This window comes from Fusarium odoratissimum (assembly GCF_000260195.1).
Source record: "Fusarium odoratissimum NRRL 54006 unplaced genomic scaffold supercont1.1, whole genome shotgun sequence".
NCBI lineage: Eukaryota > Fungi > Ascomycota > Sordariomycetes > Hypocreales > Nectriaceae > Fusarium > Fusarium odoratissimum.
Window position 1 is genome coordinate 4,440,277 of NW_022158687.1, and position 22,801 is coordinate 4,463,077.

The window sequence follows — 22,801 nt, forward strand, 5'->3', positions numbered from 1 at the left end:
TTAAGACTTTGGCATATGTTTGCAGATTCTTTTGTTGATCTCTATGTCATTCTGTGACAAATGTTCTGAGGTAAACTCGTGACGGTGAGCTATATACTCTGAAGAGAATAGAAATGTTTCTTGGTATAAAATCTTCCTTGCCATCAACGACTCGAGCCAAAATTCAAACGCACTACTCTCAAAATTCGCAATCCGCATAATCGGGTGGTTTCTCTACTGAGACCCTTGCCTCAGGGAACAAGAAAACACTTGATCTTAAACCAAGGTGCAAAAGATAACTAATCTAAAGGCATACTAAGGCTATACTAAATTGAGCTCAGTACTTTTATTGTTAGGATTGGGTTCCTAAACTTTCTTCATCGTCTAGCCAAATATCGTTTGTTTCAACTTTTCCTTCTCTCCACTGCTCTCACACATGTCACGGAACACGCCCTCTTGTTGCCAAAGCTCCTTGGGAGTTCCAAACTCTGCAACCTGACCGTCTGAAAGGACGAGGATGCGATCAAAATCAGCAATGGTGCTCAGACGATGCGCAATGACGATGAGTGTGCTGTCGGTAAACTCCTCTCGAATGCTGCGCTGAATGAGGGCATCGGTAGCCATGTCGACGGCGGAAGTGGCCTCGTCAAGTACCATGATCTTAGGACGTGCCACAATGGCACGAGCGAGACAGAGCAGTTGTCTTTGGCCTTGAGATAGATTGCCGCCAGACTCAGAGATAGGGCTTGATAGATCTCGGAAGATGTTCGTATTCTTGGCAGCAAGTGTCGAGGTTGCCGCAGAGGCGGGCTCATTAGTAGGCGTCACTGGTTGTGAGTCGACAAGATGAACACGGCCTAGTGACTCGCGAAGCTCATCATCTGTATTGTCCTCAAATGGGTCAAGGTTGGATCTGATTGTTCCTGAGAAAAGCACAGGATCCTGAGAAGATGTCAGTGTTCATGTAGTAAAATCAAAAGCGAATACACATACCTGAGGAATGATAGCTAGGCGAGATCGCAAGCTATGCAGGTCAATTTTGGAAATGTCCAGGCCGTCGATGGTGACGCTACCAGAACGGGCCTCCAAAAATCGGAATAAGGCGAGAGTCAGAGATGACTTTCCAGCACCTGTACGCCCCACAACACCGACTCTTTCGTTATTCTTGACGTCAAAAGAGATCCCCCTGAGTACTGGTGGAAGGTCAGGGGCGTATGAAACCTCGAGATCCTTGATCTCCATAGTTCCGGAAGTAGGCCAGGCGGCAGAAGGCTTATCTCCCTCAAGCGACTCGGTCTCAAGTTCGGTGTATTCGACAACTCGCTCGGTTGAGTTCATATTCAGTTCCATACCAGCATAGTTTCGAATGGTCCAGAGGATACTCTCGGCAAAATCCATGGCAAAAGACAAGGTGAAACCAGCCAAAGCAGCGTCCATACTAGGGCTCACAATGACAATTATTCCGACGATAGTCGAGAATAGTGTACCAATAAGACCCATACGTAGACCCATCCAGCGGTTCACAAGCCACATGTAAGAGGTGATGATACTCCACGAGTCAAGCTTCTCATACATCCTGTCAATATAGACCTGTGTCTTCTTATAGCCTCGGATTGTCGACACACCCGCAAGGGCTGCGTTGAAGAGCTCGAAGACTGGAGACTTGCAGTTACTCTCGAGTCGCTTTAGTGGTCGCGCGCCATAGAGATACCTATTACCCAGTAGAATACCGAGCCCCAGGAGAACTATAGCCAAGGGGATCACGATGCCGGACGCGAAGAAGGCGGCCACGCAGACACCGACCAGGGATAGCAAGTTGGAGATGAACTGAGTCCAGTCCATAGTGATACGGTTATCGATGATGTTGAAGTCGGACGAGAATCGATTCAGAATTCTGCCGACGGGAACGGTGTCGAGCCATCTAAGAGGAGTATGTAGGACAGTAAACAGCATCTTTTCAAAGAGTGATCGGCTCGCTTTGATAGCAAGGAAGTAAGCCCAGAAGAACCTGAATGTGCCAACAATTGCGGTAGCACTGGAGATGGCAATGTAGATCCATAAGTAGTACTTCAAATCGTAGTGAGTCTCACTAGCCCTGAACTCAGGCGCAGAGGTGTACGGGAAATGTTGAAGTGAGAATACCGAGGCGTGGCCATGTTGCTGCTGGATGCTGCCAGCTGAAATACTTTCGTCGACATCACCGGTCCAAATCCGAAGCCACCATGCTCGACCTGAGATCAATGTTAGCAGTAAACTTGACCATAGATTTATAATGCTCACCAAGAATGCCAACTTCATATCCAAGAAAAACAAGTGCACAAATACTCCAAAGGACAACGCCGCCACTGTCTTGCAGATAGGTCAGATAGACATGCTTCTTAACGACACCCCTTTCCCGAACTTCTTCCTGAATGAACTGCTTGGCGTTCTTGGAGGGCACTTTATGCAGCGCATTATTCTCATTATTCTCAGCTGGGTCTGTGATAGAAGCTTCCTCGGAATTGACAGCCGTTGAGGAATCCGTGGTCTCATCTTCAGAAGCTTGCTGCACAGTCTCTTCGTGCTGGCGAATCTCCTCCAAGGTCCCATCCTTGATAAAGTCGGAAATCAAACCAGCATGCAGAGCAACACCCTCACCAAGCTCAACTATATACTTGGCTTTCGACTGCACTAAAGCAACGTGGTGAGTGACGAGGATTCGAGTACGTCCCTTGCAAATATCGCCCGTGACACACTTCTCAAAGATATGGCGGCCTACATGTGCATCGACAGCACTAAAGACGTCGTCCATTACTAAGATATCGGCTCGTGAGTAAATGGCCCGAGCCAAAGTGACCCGCCATTTCTGACCGCCAGACAGATTGATGCCGTTTGCACCGAGCTCCGTCTTGTCGCCGTCTGTCAGGATCTGCAGATCCTTCTTAAGAGCGCACACATCAACGACCTGGTTGTAGCGTTCCTCGACAAAAGGGAGTCCAAATAAGATGTTATCACGCAGAGATGCGCTCTCGAGCCAAGGAGTTTGGCCAACATAAGCAATAGATCCGGGAATAATCCAGTCGCCGAGGTTTGCTTGGGCATCGTGACGCTCTTCCGGGGCGATGGTGTTAGGCACATAAACAGAGCCCTCCAATACATCAGTTTCACCAAGAATGGCAGAAAGAAGTAAACTCTTTCCTGTACCGGTCTTTCCAGAAATCACTGAAAGTTCGCCAGCGGGGAATCTTATGTTCAGACTCCTCAGGATGAACCTATCCTCGTCGGGTGTTTCGTCATCTTCGGGCCAGGCAATAGATGCATCTTCGAAGGCCACATCTGTGCCTTCGGAAAGCGTGTTCTTCATCTCGGGACCATTGAGATACGTTTGGATTCGCTTCAAGGAGACAAACGTGTCAACTCCCATCGTAATGAGTTCTGGTAGCACACCGAGCGAGACTTCCAAAGCTTTGAAAATTCCAATGCTAACGAAAGCAACAGAGGGCAACAGTTGACCGTTCATAACTGCATAGACAGCAAGGGATGTCGCAGCAAGCAGAATGGGGCTGACGACCCAGCATCCAAAAAGACCGGTATCGACAACAAAAAGTCCCCATAAGGTCTTTAGTTCCCTCTCTCGCATAGCCAAGATGCGCTTTTCCCAGCGACTCTCTAGGGCAGCGAACTTGATCTGCCTCATTCCAAGAAGAGCTTCGTTGACCACAGCTAACTTTTCATCGCGGAGCTTCATCAACTTATCCGATCTGGATAGCAATTCTCGAGAGAAGTAGGTGTTGGCGGGAAGAGTAAGACCCCAGGCTACCAGACCAGCTGTGAAAGGAATCCATCCAATCAAGCGAACCAAAAAGAATGAGAAAAAGAGCAGTTTGAAGACACTGTTGATAATCAGGAACTGGAAACCCGTGAAGTTCGAGATTCGCAACGCATCGACACCAACAAGGTTGACGATTGCCTGTCGAGACTTCAATACACTTGAGCCGTCATCGGCATCTTCTTCATTTTTCTTGTCTTCTGCTTGGTCCTGTGGTTCATCTGACTCTTTCGACTTATCCGCAGACTTGACGTTCTTGCGTCGAAGCGACTTTTCGAAGATCAGTGTTGACAATTGCGACCGGATAGGGAGAGCAATGCTCGCAAACGAGTACCAGAATACCCATCCTTCAACCCACTTTGACATATCAGTATACGGCAAAAAAGTTTATATGAAGTACTTACAGCATCTAAGAGATTAAAGCCAGCCATCGCAAAAATCAAAATCCAGAGCTCCAAGTTGGATGCTCCGGACAGTCCTACATCGCGCTGTTCGAGAATGTTGATCACACGTAACATGGTCCAGAAAGGTAACAAGGCTAGGATGTTCCGGAATACAGTAAGGGAGAGCTGTACCATAAAGGAACCCTTGTATGCCCAAAACAGGGAGCGGAAGAGGCTACCTTGAGGTTTAGATGCGAGCCAGTCCTCTTTCAAATCAGCAGCTCTCAGCGTCCGGTCTACATGAGGAACATCGCTGGCATCCAGATCATTCTTTTTGACTGCAAAAGAAAGGAGGGGATCTACCCAGGACCACGTGTAGCGGCTGAAAGCAGAAACAGTCCATTGATCATCGACTTTTTGACCTTTGAAGAAGACATCAGGTCGGCGTGGAAGTAGCACACTGAAGAGGCAGAGAAAGACGACTGCACCAACATTCACGGCGCGAAGAACAAGAGCAACTGTGTTGTCTCGAGTAAAAACCTGAGTCTCCTTAATCAATTGGGGCACAGTAATGGTGGCAACAATAAGAGAAGACCCAAAAAGCCACAGGCCAAGATCGTGGACCTTTACAGGCGCATGATGGGCACTCAAGGAGATGGCATGTAGAAGAATAAGAGCCTATTCGGAGAAGAACGTCAGTGACCATTGCAAATTGCCATTCCATTTTAAGTACTCACCCATGCCCCAGCAATGAGCCAATTCTTAAGCAAAAGCGAATCTGACTGCGAAAGCGATTGAAGTACTGAAATTGCAATCGATGTTCCAAGACCGACGGCGGACAAGGCAAGGATGAAAACTTTGGGAAGACGGTTTGAAAAGGCGGCCAAGCTTTCAGGCGTACTCTTGCCATCAGCATCCTCATAGAAGTTGTCCCGTGCAGTGCGCTTCCGTAGTTGGGTGACAGCTGTGGCTAGAGCAGGCGTAGTGGCCAATGCTACAACAACAAGGCCTGTGCCAGTCAAAATCACATCGATGTTATTGGGCACACCCATGATTGAGGCTTTCTGAGTAGATTTGCTGAGGAAGAGTCGTGGGACACAATGGCGAAAAACGCCAGAATATAATCTTTGTCGTCACCCTCTGTTATCGTTGTCGTGGTGGTTATACTCAGTCGAGTTGTAAATTCTTAAAAGGGCCAGGCTAGAAACAGTCTATACATTTGACGTGCTCCGAAATGATGAGGGAAAAGAAGGGAAAGATAGACAAGGATTCAGCACAGGTTTTAAGAAAGATTCGAAATCAGTCACGCCTTACGCATGTAAGCTGGCTGATGCCGCTTCAAGGATTTGTAAAAAAAGACGGGGACCCTTCAACTCCGTGGTGAGTGGGTTGAATCAACGAAACAAGACGTCAGAAAGGTCCGGTTAGATAATCAAGAAGTGCGGTTTTGGACCGAGTTTAGTCTTAGTGCTTCAAGGAACCGCTCGAACAGGGTTGAGGGAAAATAGTCTGGGGGGTTGGTAGAGGGGCAAGGGTCTGATTGCGAGATATCTTACAAAGGTCCATTGTTGGGAACCTAGCAGATTTGAAAAAGTTCCTTTGATATCAGGTTGCCCATGACTCTTCACGGCGAGGCATCAACGATCCATAAAGAGTATAGTTCGTTTCTAATGCAAGGTATGATGTGCAGAACGTGAATGCCATAGTGTGGTATCAACGGGATCCGGCTATCAAGTGTACTTCCTAGTACAGGATACTCCATATCACCCGGCACCGGGGCTCTCGGGCAAGATCCTTTGACAAGCCTCCTCTTTGTGTCTCTTGTGTTAAGCAAAATGAGGCCGGCATCGTTCAGTCACCGCTCGTCAGCCACTAGAGGTGACAATGCAGGGTCTTTTCGAGCCCGCCAATCAACACCACAAACCATTCATGTGGTTGGCGGAGACTAACAAGGTCCACCACGATCAGCAACCATCTTGAACGACAGTTTTGATGAGAAGGATCTGGCGTGGTTGTATCCGGAGATAGGCAGTAGAATTGATGCCTTGGGGTCTTAACTTAGATTCCAGCAGTATGATGTCCTATAAGCAGCTGCCTTGGAAATTTTGGTTGAAAAGTCTATCTTCGCATCGTAGTTGGCGACTAAAGAATTTATCCAGAGCGTGGTGTAATACGGAGAGTCAAAAATTCCACCCAGCGGGTTGGGAATGCCGTTCCCGGGACGTTTGGCCCGTGCGGAGATCGCTAAATTCAGTGGACATCTGGAAGGTGGGCCCGGCGAACCGTTTATGGAAGGACCTTCAACGAGCGGGCAATACTATCCCGTCTTATCCAGCCCATTGGATTGCCTTAAACAAGCAGAAATACAATTGAATTAAACATTGTATATTGTATAAACGAAGTTTTTTTTTTTTTATCTACCAAGAAAGCCAATTAACAGATGCGATCTCAGAGCGGGCAAGGTCAGATATTAACAGCTTCAGTGGATATTCTTTGTTGAGACTGTTTGCTGAACTCTGATGCTGTATAGAAGAATGACCATTGCCCAAAATTCATGACCAACTTGACGGCATCTGCTGTGACCCTTGTTGAACTATATCAACACCCATTCAGAGTTCTCGGCGACGTGACTCATCAAGCTAAGCTTAGATGGTTCCCTGAGACATGCATTATTGGTTGGCACAGGGTGTAGAAAGCACCCATACGAGGTCTAGGACATATAGTCAACGTAGTAAGAAAATATCTGGAGTCTGACACTATCGAACATTTAACAAAACTTTGGAGTGAGGCGTCCGAATCAAATATACAGAAAGTACGGCATTATCCATCGCCATGCCAGGATTATGCCCTTGATAATTGCGGTAGTTTGAGATAACTTCTGATCAGTACATATTGTTTGGCTACGAACTGCAGGGATCAGCTAGGCGACCACTAAACTTCACACGAACCGTTTATACAAGGTTACCTGCTTATAGTAGTAGTTACTTCTGCAATGGCTCGACTGGGTATCGTGTATCTAACAGTCCTTTTCCGATCGACAGTGGGGTATGTTGAAGGGACGGTGAAAGGCTTCATCTATTATCTACCAGATGAATGCACACTTTATTCAGATTTCACAGCCGTTGTATCCAAATCCCATTTCTATCTTTCATTCTTGGACAATTTTCATAAGTCTATCCAACCCGAGGTAAGAGAGTACGGAGAGATGTCAACTTGGAGGGAACACCACGGGCAGGTCTATGCATATTGATGATATTGGCTCCTCTTACTTATGTTTACATCACCGCAATTCAGCAACCTAAAGGTTTCTCTCACTTCGAACACACGTCACATATTTCAAACACATGTATTCTGGATAAAACCGAGATCGATGTACTCAAAAGCTCAAACTCGTAGTGGAACACCAAAACTCCACTCTTTATCACATCCACATGAGGTGATGCCGCAATGGCAAAAGGCGATGACGCCTTCCAGCTTGTACCGCGGGCAATTATGGTCTTCCATGATACCCCAAAAATGGTTTCAAAACAGAAATTGGCGCCTTCGGAGGACCCAACTTCTGGATGACCTTTGCCCGCTTCGGCTTCTCCAACCTCGGGCTTCCGTCCGTTCTTCCCCGCCTCCGCCGTCAATGAATGAATAAATGGATGGATGTCAAGAGCCAGTAATTCTTGTATGAATGGACGTCCATCATGACCGGCACAAACTCTCGGATCCCAATGTCATATTCATTCGACCTTCGTGCGCCCATCATAAGAGACAGTACAACAACCGTGTTACCGACCACATCTGCAACATCGCCGGGCTTCTCCTGCAACTCGCCCGAGGAACCCACCACCCAAGACGGTCAAGATCACGACGATGCCCAATCCCAAGGATCGGGAAAACGACAGCGGCGACTGACCACCACCGACTTTACTCGCAGGAAACGCGCTGTGACAGCCTGTCAATTCTGCCGTGTCCGTAAGACAAAGTGCGATAATGTTCGTCCAACATGTGGCTTTTGCGTGCGGCATAGAGCCAAGTGCATCTATTTAGACGCAGACAGTGAGACGGGAGATGAGGGGGTGGAAGATGCAGTTTCCAATCGTCAAATACTGGACCGCCTGGATGAAATAAAGGAGATACTCCAGAAGACCAACGACTCACCTCAACCTTTCTCAGACATTGAGCCTATACTCACTAATACCGAAGCCCCCCAGACACCTGCAGCTGGCAGTCCATGGACAAGGTTCTCTGCTGGTGCACAATACGAAACACAAAAGGCATCACAAGTGCAACCGTACGAATCTGAACGACTTCCCTTTGCTGCTCTACGTTGTGAATCCCTGCTTCAATGGCCGGCACTCTGCAACATTATCCCGAGCGATGCCCGTGACGTTGACTCGTTCCCACTAAGTCCGGGGTACAAAGAAAGCAGTGTACAGAAACCAAACAGTACTGGGAAGGGTATCGATGAATCCTCATTTGTCACCCTGTGCCGAAAGTTTCTTGCACATGTGCATCCCCGAAATCCGGTTCTGGACGGACAGCAACTCATAAGGCATGCTCGTACTACAGAAGAAAATGGTCTGAAATGGGACACTTCATCCTGCCTCGTTGTAAGCCCGCCACTTTTCTTCATATCCTATCAACCTAACAATTATAGCTTTTGTCATGTGCTCTGGCTGAATATACTGGCTTTTGGATAAAGCCAAATGAGTATCTTGTCCCGCCAACTCGGGAGCAGCTTCGACAAAGAGACGACCCCGACCAGGGTCCCAGGGCTGAACCATACTATGCAGCAGCGCAAAAGAGGATGGGTCTTCTTGGGAATACTATTGAAGATATTCAGTGCTTTGTCTTGGCGACCATATTCGAGAAATTTGCCTTTCGCCCGTTGAGGGCCTGGTACTACGTTCAACAAGCCTGTTCCCGTCTGGAGATTCATCTGCGCCAGCGTGGTGAAAGACCTCGAGTACCTTTTCGGCAAAACAACCCAGCAGACTATCATTTAGAGCAGAGACTCTTCTGGACCTGCTTTCGAGCAGAAAGGTCAGTAATAACCACCGATATATTTGGTAGTTGAGTGTTGATTCGTTTGCAGTGAGCTTGTCTTTGAACTAGGATTGCGACCAAGTGCCCTCGAGAGTTTCTCATACCCAGAGCCGCTTCCAACACCCCCGGAAGGCCTATTAGCTGGAACTGGACAGACTCCAAGAAGTGAAGGCTCGCATATCGATCAGGATGAAGAGCAACGCTATGTTGACGAGCGAGGGTGGTACTACTACCTGTCCGAAATTTCCATCCGGCGTACGGTAGACGAGACCTTGAACCTTTTGTACAGAAATGGGGAAGAGTATTGGATGAAGCACCCAACATACTTGATTCGTCAGTACCATGAATCTGAGCAACAGATATCGCAGTGGTAAGTTTCTACTTGACTTAACGTGGCCTACAAAGCTGACGCACCGAGTTTCAGGCATTACCATCTTCCTGCTGCAGTTCAGTTTGAAAACGATAAACTTCCAGAAGAGGAATTTGCATCTGCTCTTCAAGGCAGGGCATCCCTTTGGCAAGAGTATACGCTTCGCCCTATCTTTTATTACCTGCTGCACTGTCCTCAAGATGATCCTGTCTTTCCTCAGGCGCATATCCTTGCGCTCAAAGAACTCGATATCTGCGCCAAAATGATCCATCGTCTCGCTTTCCAAGGGCGTCATGGCGGTACATGGCTAATATCTCGTAAGATCTTCCTAAGCGCCTGTATCGTTCTTGCTGCTGCCTCTAATCCGCACCGAATTCATCCTCCTGATGAGTGGCAGATGCTCATTGAACTTGCAATACACACACTGGAGCGTTGGGCAGTGGATGCTGTTGACGTTGGGCAGATGGCCGAAATTTTGAGACATATGTATCACCAAGTATGAACAATAATGCATCAACTTAGTTTATAAGTAATAATTGAATGATCTCCTAATATACATAGCTTGTTGTAAACTTCAGTTTTTCAGATAATAGATCACTAGGTTTAGTATACTCTGGTAGAGGTGATGGAAGACCCTGTAGGATCATTCGCACTTGTTTGTATTTCGCCGGTTGCATCTTGCTATCGTCACAAAACTTTATGTAAATCATGAAGTTCGTTTGTATTCAATCTGGGGTTCATAAATCGTTACTGACTAAGGTACTAATAAAGAGACTCCTGAATCGACGCTGAGCCTGCCTGATAGATTGCCTTCACTACATATATCGTTCGATGAAAGCAATAAAATCACAATTACACACATAAAAAGAGATAATTTGAGTCTCTTTGTCTCACTCCTCGTCGGAATCGTTGAGAGTCTTCTCAAATCCCTCAAGGGGAACTGCAGTTTTGATGTAGTCGCGGAATCCACGGCTCATCTTCACAACAGCCCTGAGATGCTTCTCACTGATTGTAACCCGCTCGGAATTCTCCTCTTGAGCCTCATTCTCGGCCAGAGCGAGGGCTGTTTGCATGGCGTTGCGAATCTCTCGCCCATTCCACTTGAGACTACGAACATCTTGGCTATTCCACACAAACTCGCGAGCCGCACCAGAGACATGGATCAAACCGTTTGAATCTCGGCTCAAGCGATCAAAGTTATGAGTCCAGATGCGCTCACAGTCCTCGTGAGTAAGACTCTTGTAATGCAGTGCGACGTGAATACGGCTGAGGAATGCAGTATCAAATGACTGAACACGATTGGTGGTCAGGAAGAGAACTCCACGATAGTACTCGAGGGCCCGAAGAAACACAGATACAAGCCCGTTCCGGGTAATATCCTTAGAGCGACGGCGCTCGAGGTAGATATCCGCTTCATCAAGGAGGACAAGAGCACCGTAGCGTTGGCCAAGCTCAAGGAAGTAGCTCAAGTTGGCCTCAACATTGAACGAGTCAACACTGAGATCACCACTAGTAAGTGAAATAAGAGGCCGATTGGTAAGCTCGGCGACGCATTCAGCGGTGCATGTCTTTCCAACGCCAGGTGCACCATGGAGCAGGAAGATTCGGCCTTCTCCTTTGTTCTTAACAAAGTCATTACCCCAAGGGGACAGCTTCCCGTCTCCCAAGTCAGCAGCAAACTTTCCAATCAAGGCCTTAACAGTCATCTTGATCTCATCGTCAAGAACAAGATACTTGAAAGCTTCCTTGTCCGTCTTCAGCTGCTTCAGGTTGGCGATGCTTAAGTGACCCCATCGTCGGTCGCCAAGGAGGAATCCTGGCATAGTCTTGCTGCACACAAGATAGAAGAGGTCGCTATCTGGGGGAGAGTCTTGGGTAGGATCAAGGTCTTCGAATCCATGATACGGGCTTTCGGTACTATAGTTTGGGCGGCTTGCCATACAGGCATCGCAGCCACATCGCGGGAGATCCTTGGGAAGATGGTCCTTGGAAGGAGGCGCGGTTTCATTGTAAACTGGGATGCGGTGGTAGCGACCCGCGCGCATGTTATCGGGCCCTTGATTATAGAATGTATCAAATCCAGGGGCATCACATATAACACGGCCGCACATGAAGCCGGTTGGCCCACGGCATTGTCTGTTGCTCGGCCCAGAATTCACAAGAAGCCCCTCGTATTCCATGTAAGTTGGTCGCTTCAAAAGCTCCCAATAGAGCTTGCCTAGGGCAATGTTCTTTTCCCTCATTGTAATTCCGCCTTGGGCTTCGAGATCTTCAGGCCAAAAAGCTGCAGGAATGATGGAAAGGCTCCCGATGGCTTGCTCACCAAGCCAGGGAGAGAGGTTGTAGCTGAACATGAAGCGATTGACTTTTGTACCGTTTGACTCGAGCATCCAGCAATTAATGTTGTACACATCACAGGAGCTGCTGTGTCCCTGCCCCATGGTGACACTGCTAATGACATATGGGGTCCAGATATCATAGCGCTTTGCGTAGAAGACTTCACCTGGCTTGAGCAGAAGCCAAAAGAGATCAAAGGTAGCTCTAGGGGTAGCAAGTTGATGACGCTCCTCTTCACGACGGATCTCATCGCCGAGGTTATCGTCAAGGAATTTGAGGAGAACGTCGATATGCTTAGATGTAGTCGCGGCGTAATCAGAATCATGGGCCAATGGTTGGTGATCCTTGTAACGGGCGAGCTCCTGTCGATGATGGTAGAGGACCCGGTAAGGGGCATTGATCTTGACAGGCTTGCCGTCAAAGCTGACGTAAGGATAGTAGGCTACTACGGCCTTAAGGGCATTGATAAGGTGATCTGAATGAATGATCATGAAGGGACGTGAAATTTCTGGACCAGGAACTTCGGGATCTTGACCTTCATCTGGGTAGAGATTGTCGTAGCGATAATCAATGTTCTCGAATGCTTCGGTAATCGGCCTGTCTTCCTGGTCTCGAGGACCTCGAGATCGACGGTGGATAGGGATGGGGGATCGGCTCCGGGGTAAGACCTTCGTTATGATCTCGATAACGGGTTTCTCATCTCCAGTTGCATCGTCATCGACAACAAGGTTGATATCGCCATTGAATCCATACGGGGGAACATTCTTGAAAGCTACAGGGCTCTGGCGGCCTACTATACGGTTAGCTCGACATCACCATAGAGGATACATGGCTGAAGACTGACATTCTATGACATTATTTTGCCAACCGAGATACTTGACCACATGAAGGACGTCTGGCACTTTGCCATCAATCTTAAGAATTTCTGTTTTTGGGCACACCCTGGGCATAGAGGCCATGTGCGGACTATGTCTATATCTTGGCCTGGACCTGGGGGGGATATCCTCGAAGCTCACAATGGAGCTGGAGTCATCGCCATCGACGACGTTGACTTCATGAGGCTGAGGAGTATCCATGATGCTTCTGAAGAACAAACAAACTTATAGGGAAATACAAAAGACACTAAAGTCAAAAGACAGTTATGTCAAGAGGGTCTGAGGGTCTGAGCCGACCAGAGGAGAAACTGTGAGCATTCTGTCTGCTTTATAGAGCAATTGACAAAGCTGTGTAAGCTGAGACTGGCCTATCATGGTATTGAGAAAAAGTCTACCCAATCAAGGGGTTCCCCTATTATTAGCTATGGTACCAGTCAAGGCAGCAACGCCTAGTTTCAAGCCCCAGGTTGTTTGCCTTGAGCAAGTGTAACGCAGTTCTGGAGTAGCCTATAGGGAGGCAAGAAACCCTAGGACCTCAATCCTAGATGACAGAAAGATTTAGGCAAGTTTGCCTAAAATTGCCTAAGCTTAGGGGACTCTCTGACAAGCTCATTTTGGCATCCTCTTTCAATGTCTGAAGTTTTCTTGCTCCCTGGGTGTAGCATATGGAGTGATGTGGAGATATTGGGCATGCCAGCTGCAGCACAGCCCTATGCAGCCTTAAGTGGCATTGCTGAAGGTCAAAAGTGGATCTGTCTTTTGATGTGCGGGGGATTTATAGTATGAAGTTGGGTAAGCTCCCAGATCATTACTCCACCAAACAGTTTATTCAGTCTAGGGGCCAATAGACCTTAGACGATGTTAGGTATTTTCAGCACCTTGCCTTGAGGTCGCTGTCCCAGTTGATACTGAAAATATTTCTGAAATAAGCAAATCGTTTTCGACTGGTTGAGAAAGGAAATCAACTTTCAATTCTCGGTTACCTACAGAAGTAGGCTACCATCCACAAGGTTGCACTGCCTTCCAAAATGCCCCGTAGTAAGCCTTTGGCTACCTTATGCAGCCAACCATCGGAACTAGTCCAGTGTGTTCCCGCCAACCCATCTGAACCCAAGCAAGCAAGCCAGCAGAGAGCTCTCAGTGCGTAGTCCTCTCCTGATATGCCCCCAGATGAGGTTGATAACTTGACATGTGTGTGATCCCTCTGTGGGCCAAATCATCGAGAATGGCTGCAAAGTGAGCGTCAGACCCCTGAGTCAATCCTTGATGAAATAATGCGCGAACTAGAGTGGCGAAGTGTCGACGATAACCTTTCTCAATTTCAATGTCTGCCAACTGTTGTTCATTGGGCCCTCCTGTGAGTATGAAGAACGGCGAACATGGAAGCTCGTCCTGGTCGGTGGTTTCAGTGTGACCGTAAGGCTGTAGCAGCTCATACGAGGAGCAGTTGTTCTGTGTAATGTATTTCTAGAGGGGAAGCAGAATATCCCGGAAGCCATACTGACAGCCTGTGATGTCGATCAACCATCGTTCCCCTGATGAGTCCAACGTCGCTTCGACAATGGTATGGAACACCCTGTCGGTCATGATGCCACCAGGGGGGTGAAATCTGATAGGGAGGGGGGGATTCCGGATCTCAACAATGGCGACATCCATTCGAGAGACAATTCCTAATCGATGTCTGTTAGCAGGATGACCCTGGATCAGAATAGACGGCTTGACCTACCGACCAAGAGACCCCTGGTCATCGGACCAAGGAGAGAAATCGACATAGTACACTGGTTTACTAGAAGAGCAGCTTCTTTGTGATTTTCAATACGGGTGAGGTGACTCGGGAAAAGATGGCGCTCAATTCGGTTCGGGGTGTGCATGAGGACCAGAGTTCCGGAGTCTTCGTCATGTTCGATTTTTGTCACATGAATGTCATACACAACCTCCTTGTACGCCAAAAGTGCTGCTTTGAGTAGCTTGGCTGTACGTAAAAGAGTTTTCCGTCGTTGCATGTTGTAGCAATACTCTTGATGAGTTGGCTCGTGAGCTGCCTGGCATTCAGGGCTGCATCAGAAGGTAGTGACAGCATCTCCGTCTTGGTATTCTGGAGGTCCCATACAATGGGAGCACCCCACGGTTGAATCCTTGCCACAATGAGCGCATTTGCCCATTTTGAGTGCTCGATAGAGGATACTTCAGGTTGAAGAAGTTGGGAGTTGTTGTGGATGTGAGGGTTTAAAAGGAGAAGTGCAGCGAGACCATGAATCACGAAGAATAAGTGACTGCTCAAGCTCCTGGTTTAGCTTGGTCTGTTGCTAAGTACTGGACAAGCACAATCAGAAGGCGTCGGCCTTCCTAGGTACCTACAAAGCGAAAAGTGAACCTCTATACAGAAAGCAGACGTGCCAGCAATGGGTGACGAGAAGGCACCACTCTCGTATGATACGGGCTGGAACACACAATTGCAATTTTTGCGCTTTTTTGGAAATGAGGCAGACAGGCAGACAGGCAAAAAGGACTGTCACCTCATTGCCATTTATGATGCCAAATAATTCTATACGACAGAAGGGACGCAGCCTCTATGCTCAATTTCCACCCTATAACGCCATCCAGCTTGTCCTAAACTCCACCACTTTTAGTACCTAAGGGAGACACAAGAGAACCTAAATCAGAGAACCCCAAGTTCTTTCAGTCGACTAGCGGCGGAGTTATTCAGTTCCCACCATTTCTTGCGTTGGAAGTGACGTTGCTGGCGTGCGCGAGCAGAAACTTACAACACGTCAATGTCAGCTTGCACGCCTTCGTCCATCCATCATCTTGCGCAATGCCGAGTTTGATGCTGACATCGCCAATCTTGTCACCGTCAATCTTATATGGCAAGCTAAGAGGTGTGCCAGTTGCATCTGTTTGCCTATGGACATACGCGCCCAGCTGTCGTACAAGCTCCAGGAACCCAACCATGGCGTTATCAAAGCGTCGGTGCATGAATGTTAATCCTAGAGGCATATCTCCAGAGCTGTACAACTCAAGTACATGCTTCTTTGGGGGGGCATTGACAGCGCGACTGCCTAGTCGACTGGAAGAAGGGCTTGGTACTTCGTATCGGATGATTCTTGACGTGCTTCCCATAGGCTGCGGGTCATATCCATCGAATCTGTAGGAAAGTTTGTCCGCAACGGTAACCAAGAGTAGCAGTGCGTGTCCCCACGCGGCGTTGATTTCTGGCCAATCTACCGGTTTGTTAGAGAGACGACCAAGCCGAAGACCGTTAATTGTCGCAAAGCTCCCATCGTGGCTGATACAAAAGGTGTCGTTATATACGTTAGATCGCTGCAGCTTTTCTAGGAGCTGGGAATCGTTGCTGTACTTGGCGTTGATGCTGTCCTTTTCCGCCTGGAATTCACCCATCTTTGTAGCAAACTCGTTTCGTTCCCTCCAGAACTTCTCCTCCTCTTTGTCCAGTTGTCGCGACTCCTCCTCAAGAGCTACGAGCTCCTCATCTAAGGAAGTCTTTTCCGACTCCAGCTTCTTCAGCTCTTCCATAGCTGTTGCTCTATCCTGCTCAGCTTTTCTCAGCGCTTCCTCTTGAGCTTTCATGTCTTCTTCGCTTGGTTTGTTTGCTTTCGCCTCCTTAAGATGTTTAACATAGGCGTCTCTTTCGCGTGAAGCAACCTCTAGCTTCTTCTGTAGGCCCTCGACAAGCATTTCCGTACATTCAACACAGATAGGGTGGTCGATATCGGATCGCGCAGATAGAATTTCGAAAAGTCGGTTGACCCTATCCATCTCGTTTCCCACAGGCGCGTCAACATTATCCCCATTACTTCTGGCAGAGCTGGCACGGCGCAATGCTGTTGGCATAGCGTGAGATTCTGGAGGCTGACTCGGTTGAGTCATCTGGGACTCTGACAATAAAACGAAAGACATAGAGAAATCGCGGGGATGCCCTCCATGGTTGCGCTTGAACGTCGGTGGCCCGGTATTTCTGGAGACTGTTTCGTATAGAGACTTGCGCGCTTGCTCTTGTGGTTGCGTAATCGGTGGGCTCGTCACAGATGATTTCTTGAGGGTTTGGGGAGATGTAGATGCTGGCGAGCGAGGTCAGATACATGCGCAGAAAAAGGATCAGGCCACATACAAACAAGCACATCGTAGGCGGCTGGATTGAGGTCCTCGAGGGATCCGTCCAGCCTGAGAGGCTGGCGGCATATCTGGCAGTTCATACTTGGGTTAGCGAGCAGGCATTGTTCGAGAACGGTTGCTGGATGAATGCGCTGTACAGAGCTTTTAAGAAAGAGTCCCGTGTCGTTGGTGGGAAAGGTAGGGAAAGTAAAGAAATGGACAGAGTGAGATGTGGATGTCTTAGCGGTGACGTCGGGTTATGTTTAGCACTGGGAGCCACGAGCCAGTGCGCAGTTGATCACAGGGTACAGAATCATATGGAGAAATTTAGAATAAGCTATATACTTCATTACACAACAAGTAAAGAAAAGAAACTAATTACAAAGAAAGATCTATCACAACTAAGCCTGGCTTTCATATTCTTTCACAAGGTCACATGAAGCTATCAAAGGTTGATAGCGTCCACATGATAATGGATGGATGGTTTGCATTAAGCATGTAGTTAACCCCACCAAATTGATCGATAAGATCCATATGGAGCCAAGCACTTTACGCGATGCACGGCCCCTGATGGCGCGTCACGGCGCGTCTTGACCCTTCAGTTGCTCCTCCAACGAAACATCGTCATCAAAGAATGCAGGAGCCATAAAATGGAAGGCTACCATGCATCCTGTTAAAGAATATGTCGCAAAATTATGCATGATTTAATGTCGACAAAGATTCCTCGGGGCTTGTCATTTCGATCATAGTGACAATGGAGCCACCGACAAAGAAAAGGCGACGGGGCGCTTCAGCTCAAAAAGAGGTTCAAGATGAAAGTGACGATGACGAACTTGCCTCACATCCCCAAGAGATCAGGATGCGCCGAGACCCTGATATTCAGCTTGCACTCAAGCGGGCGAATGCTGACCATAAACTGCAAGCCACAATGGCTCATATTATCGAAAAATACAGCCGGGACTTTGAGGGCATTGGCGACGAAATCGACATGAACACTGGAGAAATTGTCGTTAACAACGGTCATTTGCGTAATATGCGTGATGAGGGAGATGTTGAAGGACTATGGATGGAGGGCGACAGTAATATCGACGAAGATGAAGGAGTTCTGCTGGAGGACCTTACGGATGGATATTCCGATAGCGAAGAACCAGTCAAAGGAGTACAGCATTCTCAGAGCGACAATCAGAACAACCAAGAACCAACGTTTGCAGAAAAAGGCGCGCCAACGAGCCAAAGGACTCACAGCGAAGTCGTCTGGGAAGCACTACAAACTGATATGGATACGGCCATGGATCCCTCACAAATTTCTGACGCCATGTTGCATGCCAGCGAATCTCACTTTGGTCCTCCATCCTATGGACCAGGTTCGTCAGTTGGATTCGGACCAACTCCAGGATTTGGGCCCTGGGGAAGAATGCACGGGTTTCCCATGCAAGCCTGGGGTCGGGACGATATTCCTCCATATTTTAACATGCCGCCGAGTATGCCAGGACCTTGGTTTAGCGGAGGCAGATACGACTTCCCTACTCATAGCGGACAGACATCGATTTGGAGTCGTAACCGGGCCAAGAGGACAAAGCGGGCCGGCTCTATGAAAGCATCTTCCAAGCAGGCGACGAGCAGACACCCTAGCAGCTCTCGTACGGAAGAGGAGGCACTTGCAGATGACCATCACAAATCCATGTCTGAGGAACAGCCACGCGATAATCAGGAAGATCTGGCCCCTGATAGAACCATAAATGATACTGACGACGACGATGATTTGATGTTCTCTGAGACTACTGAGGTAGCGTCGACCCCTGAGGCGAGTCTTGTCCTCCCAACAAAAGAAACATCACCTGCGAAAGGCGAGGTTCATCGACACTCACAAGGGGCACTGGAAGAAACCAATGGAAATGCTGTGAAAGTGCCTCAGAAGAACGACGAAGAAGACGATTCTGGTCGGAGACGGTCTGGCCGAGCGAGGAAACAAACTGAGTATATGGGCAAGATCTCATGGGACGACGCCAAAGAATGGCAGAAATCAGGGCAGAGGTTAAGCGTGGAGCTATACAAGGCTGATCCAGTTATTCACAAAGACTTCGAAAGCGTCGATCATATTGGCGACGAGAGTGCCTCGTCTTCGGAGGAGCTTCACGACAATGCGTTGCCAACAAAAGCACTCGAAAGGGGGGCGACCTCCCAAAGGCAGGTTGTACCAGATTCACAGGACACCGCGACTCCTTTCAACAGCAGTGCTCCTGAGGCACCGGAGCGCAAGACGGGCAACGGCAGACACTATGCTTCTGATGTACCTACCGTTCCTAGCATGGAGCTTTCAGACGACGAAGCTCCTCTTGTTCTTTCAAGGATCAGAGCACCAAAACGCCAGGTAGAAAACCGAAAACCTCCACCGCCACTCATGCCAACGCAGGATCGAATTCGAAGCGCTCAGCCCATTGTCTATGTTGCGAGTAGTTCACCAAAACCCAACCAACGAGCAGCACCCATAGTTGAGCCTACGGTTGGGGGTATGCAGGGCCAGACTATAGAGCCTCTCAAGCGCAAGCGGGGAAGACCCAAAGGCTCAACACGCAAGGCTCAAAATAATAATACTGTTTCCAGTACGAAGGTCATAACAAGGGGCCCCATGGTGCCTCAACAGCATGATGCTGGAGCGCCAAAGAAGTCGAATCCTGCGAATCCCGATATTGAAGTTGGGGCCAAAGATCACTCGACCTATGCTACGAGGAGCCATGGTTGTCCCGATCGCGGTGAAGAAACCTTACAAAAATCGGATCATGATGATACAGAGACTGAAGAACGTACAGTAACACATCATCTTAGGAGCGAACCCAAGAGCCCAGCGTCTTATAGATCACAAGCTAGAACTTCAGATGAGACCATCAAGCTTCGGCGGTCCTGGGAAAAGCTCCAAAAGTCCAATAACAGCACAGACGAGTCAACAGAACTCAATGAGGGTATTTCAGATGACCAGGAGGAACAGCCGGTGTCTCTGACGCCATCCGGGCTGTTGCAGGAACCAAATACAATTCTGGAGGGGCCTATGGAAGCACCAGAGACCTTTATAATCATCGGAGACGAGCAGTCATCTACCGCTAGTCCTTCCTCGCCCGTCCATGTTGAAGAACCTCCCAACTATAGCGATCCCCCTGACGAGAGTAGGTCTCGTCTTAACGACAACTCCTTTGATTATGCGCCTCCTCAAGACGAAGCTGTACATGATGACGAATCTCTCCCCGAATTGCCTCGAGATACCATGGTTCATGGGGCATCGACACCACGGAAGCCGAAAGATACCAGGACTCTCCTTACAGAACCTCCTTCAAGCTCTCACAAACCACACACCCCTCGTCATGCTTCCATTCGTACTACTCGTGCACCATCATCACGCCGATCCCTCCTCTCATTTGTGTCGGATTCGGAATCAGACACCGGCGAGTCTCGGGATGAGTTAGCGCGCAGAGTCAAATCAACATCAAAGACAGCAAGCGTCCGTCCTTCAACAAAGAGGATTTGGCGAGCGAGTGCCCTAACCAGAGAAATCCAACGGACCCCCAGTAGAAAGCGTTTCCATGAGATGTCCAGTCCTACCAACACTGTTAAGACACCGGGGGGCACGTTACGAACCTGTGGTATAGATGGTTATCAATGTGGCCGAGACTTTTGCTTCACTTGTATATGAATGGCCGTTCTGATCTCACAGATTACTTTTAGTAGAGAAGACCATAGAAAATAAAGCCTTGTGGGAATCAACATACAACAAGCAAACATAGCGCTGTGGTTTTATTTGATGCTTAACGCTACTCGAGAAAAACTGACCCAAAAGCATGAAAACCTCCAACTACAAAGCTAAAAAAAGGTTAGGAGTGTTGGTGATTAGATTAGCCCTCGATCTCAATGTGCTATAACCCCCAGAACCTGGAACGCCGAAACCACATTGTCTCATTCCACATCGCCCCCGTAACAACGTCCGAGATGATGCGGCATGTCGCGCAAGCTTCTCCTCACCGCACCAACCGATCGAATCATACGTCATGCTAAGGCTGTAGGATATTCTCATACAGCCCCATTCTCATGAAATCCATCTCACAGGGCCACTGAGTCGACGCGCTTTCACGGCGGAAAGGATCGAGGCGGATCCGGCTGAGATATTCTCTTCCCAATATGGGTGTATCCTATCAGGGTTGGAAAACCGACAAAGGAAAGCAGTAACCGCCGGTCCAGGGTATCATGGTTAAGAGTTGCCACGAGATGGATCGCCAGAGATGATGAGTGTTGGAGAGCTACGACTCCAAGCACTCTCAAGACTTGTTGGCAGCGCCATTAGCAGCTGCAAGGTGTTGCTTGAAAACCTCGGGATCACGGACGGGGTTGAAGTAGGGGTGCGCTTGCGCCTCCTTGGCGGTCAAACGCTCCTATACAAATGTTAGATCAAATAGGAGATGTCGGAGCTATAAACAAACCTGATGGTCGTATCGCAGTAGCTTGTCAAGGAAATCGATGGCCTCATTAGAAACAAATCGCTGATTTTCCGAGGTGACGAAGCTATGCCAGGGCTTCTTCTGGAATCGTCCGAGAATGTCGTCATATTGCGCATCCAGTTCAATTTCGTACTTATCAATGTAGTCAAACAGATCATCAGTACCAAGAACCTTTGCAATCTTCACAAGCTGGTCCGAGTTACTGTTCCCATGGAAGAACGGCTCCTTTCGGAAGATCATAGAAGCAAACATGGCTCCCAGGCTCCACATGTCGAGACTGTAATCATACTCCTGGAAATCGACCAACAGTTCTGGACCCTTGAAATAGCGAGAGGCCACACGAACGTTGTATTCGGTACCGGGGTGATAAAATTCGGCCAGGCCCCAGTCGATGAGACGCAACTGGAAACTGTCAGTAAGCTCTACGTCAGACGTGTCATGCCAGAATGACCAACCTTTCGGTTCTCATGATCGATCATAACGTTATGAGGCTTAACATCTCGATGCATAATACCCTTGCTGTGGCAGAAGTCCAAAGCCTTGAGGAGCTCAAAGATGTAGAACCGGACATCGATGTCATTGAACTTAGGGTAGAGGCTTCGGAAATCGGTATTGTTGACGTGCTCGAAAATGAGGGACGGCGTCTTACTCTGTTCGCGGTTGTGGTCAGTTACATGTTGACAGTGTCAGTTGAGAAACTTGGCACCAACCTGCGCATCCCGAACAACGTCGAGCAAGGCAACAACATTAGGACCTCCGGCCAAATTCTGGAGGATCTTAATCTCGCGCTTGATCTTCTTCTTCTTCACAGGCTTTAGAACCTTGACGACGCATTTCTGGTAGTTGACGACATTGATGCCTTCAAAGACTTCAGAGTACTTTCCACGGCCTACAGACGCACAAGGGGTCAATAACCAAGCAACAAAATGGACAACGACGACATACCAATCTTTCTGACGACCTCGTAGTTTTCTAGGGCACCCCAGCCTACATGGTTATCAGCTTCGTTGTCAAGGGAATTCTCACGTGGGGTGAGGGCATACTGATGTTAACACTGTCGTAGTCCCAGTAACTGCGGGGCATGCTCTGGTTGACATCGGCGTAGACGCGCGCCATGATGGGCAGAGATCGAGACCGTCGCAGGATGGCGGTAGAAGAAGATGGTGTCGCGGGACGTCGATGACGGTCGGAGCGATAGAGATGCTGAAGATGAGAGGTTGAGGCCGAGATACTCGTATATGTCTAATCGAGCCCAACCCAAGGTCTCTAGTCTAAGAGGCTGAAGAGGAGAGGCTGGACCTGCTTTGACTTGGTTTGCAAAATCAAGGTGGGATGGCATTTCAGGTCGGGTCCAGCCCAGCCCAGCCCAGGTTTGCCCCGTTGTTTTGGCGGGCGGGCTGGACTGTGATTCGCTG

At 48.5% G+C, this 22,801-nt stretch overlaps 7 protein-coding genes across 7 annotated transcripts; 2 read left to right on the forward strand and 5 right to left on the reverse strand.

The window, feature by feature from the left end:
- Positions 1-6: 6 nt before the first annotated feature.
- Positions 7-5,615, reverse strand: FOIG_01544 (uncharacterized protein). The gene is made up of 5 exons (XM_031198507.1): positions 4,908-5,615; positions 4,192-4,848; positions 2,260-4,144; positions 973-2,210; positions 7-921 (listed from the first exon to the last, which is right to left on the reverse strand). Exons 1-5 carry the CDS (start codon positions 5,220-5,222, stop codon positions 364-366), a joined length of 4,653 nt encoding a protein of 1,550 aa, XP_031074274.1. The 5' UTR covers positions 5,223-5,615; the 3' UTR covers positions 7-363.
- A 1,996-nt stretch (positions 5,616-7,611) lies between these two features.
- On the forward strand, positions 7,612-10,143 carry FOIG_01545 (uncharacterized protein). Its single transcript, XM_031198508.1, has 4 exons — positions 7,612-8,771; positions 8,819-9,204; positions 9,257-9,577; positions 9,632-10,143. The coding sequence occupies exons 1-4, from the start codon at positions 7,863-7,865 to the stop codon at positions 10,077-10,079; spliced, it is 2,064 nt and encodes a 687-aa protein (XP_031074275.1). The 5' UTR covers positions 7,612-7,862; the 3' UTR covers positions 10,080-10,143.
- Positions 10,144-10,188: 45 nt separating this feature from the next.
- FOIG_01546 (uncharacterized protein) lies at positions 10,189-13,654 on the reverse strand. The gene is made up of 2 exons (XM_031198509.1): positions 12,759-13,654; positions 10,189-12,704 (listed from the first exon to the last, which is right to left on the reverse strand). The coding sequence occupies exons 1-2, from the start codon at positions 12,988-12,990 to the stop codon at positions 10,468-10,470; spliced, it is 2,469 nt and encodes an 822-aa protein (XP_031074276.1). The 5' UTR covers positions 12,991-13,654; the 3' UTR covers positions 10,189-10,467.
- Positions 13,655-14,256: 602 nt separating this feature from the next.
- FOIG_01547 (uncharacterized protein) lies at positions 14,257-14,881 on the reverse strand (the record flags this gene model as incomplete). Its single annotated transcript, XM_031198510.1, has 2 exons — positions 14,516-14,881; positions 14,257-14,459 (listed from the first exon to the last, which is right to left on the reverse strand). The coding sequence occupies exons 1-2, from the start codon at positions 14,790-14,792 to the stop codon at positions 14,257-14,259; spliced, it is 480 nt and encodes a 159-aa protein (XP_031074277.1). The 5' UTR covers positions 14,793-14,881.
- Positions 14,882-14,911: 30 nt separating this feature from the next.
- FOIG_01548 (beclin 1) lies at positions 14,912-17,357 on the reverse strand. The gene is made up of 2 exons (XM_031198511.1): positions 16,919-17,357; positions 14,912-16,868 (listed from the first exon to the last, which is right to left on the reverse strand). Exons 1-2 carry the CDS (start codon positions 17,001-17,003, stop codon positions 15,493-15,495), a joined length of 1,461 nt encoding a protein of 486 aa, XP_031074278.1. The 5' UTR covers positions 17,004-17,357; the 3' UTR covers positions 14,912-15,492.
- A 166-nt stretch (positions 17,358-17,523) lies between these two features.
- Positions 17,524-20,743, forward strand: FOIG_01549 (uncharacterized protein). Its single transcript, XM_031198512.1, has one exon. The coding sequence runs from the start codon at positions 17,657-17,659 to the stop codon at positions 20,585-20,587; it is 2,931 nt and encodes a 976-aa protein (XP_031074279.1). The 5' UTR covers positions 17,524-17,656; the 3' UTR covers positions 20,588-20,743.
- FOIG_01550 (CMGC/CK2 protein kinase) lies at positions 17,676-22,772 on the reverse strand. The gene is made up of 6 exons (XM_031198513.1): positions 22,430-22,772; positions 22,332-22,373; positions 22,097-22,275; positions 21,842-22,036; positions 21,369-21,788; positions 17,676-21,320 (listed from the first exon to the last, which is right to left on the reverse strand). Exons 1-6 carry the CDS (start codon positions 22,500-22,502, stop codon positions 21,207-21,209), a joined length of 1,023 nt encoding a protein of 340 aa, XP_031074280.1. The 5' UTR covers positions 22,503-22,772; the 3' UTR covers positions 17,676-21,206.
- Positions 22,773-22,801: the final 29 nt, after the last annotated feature.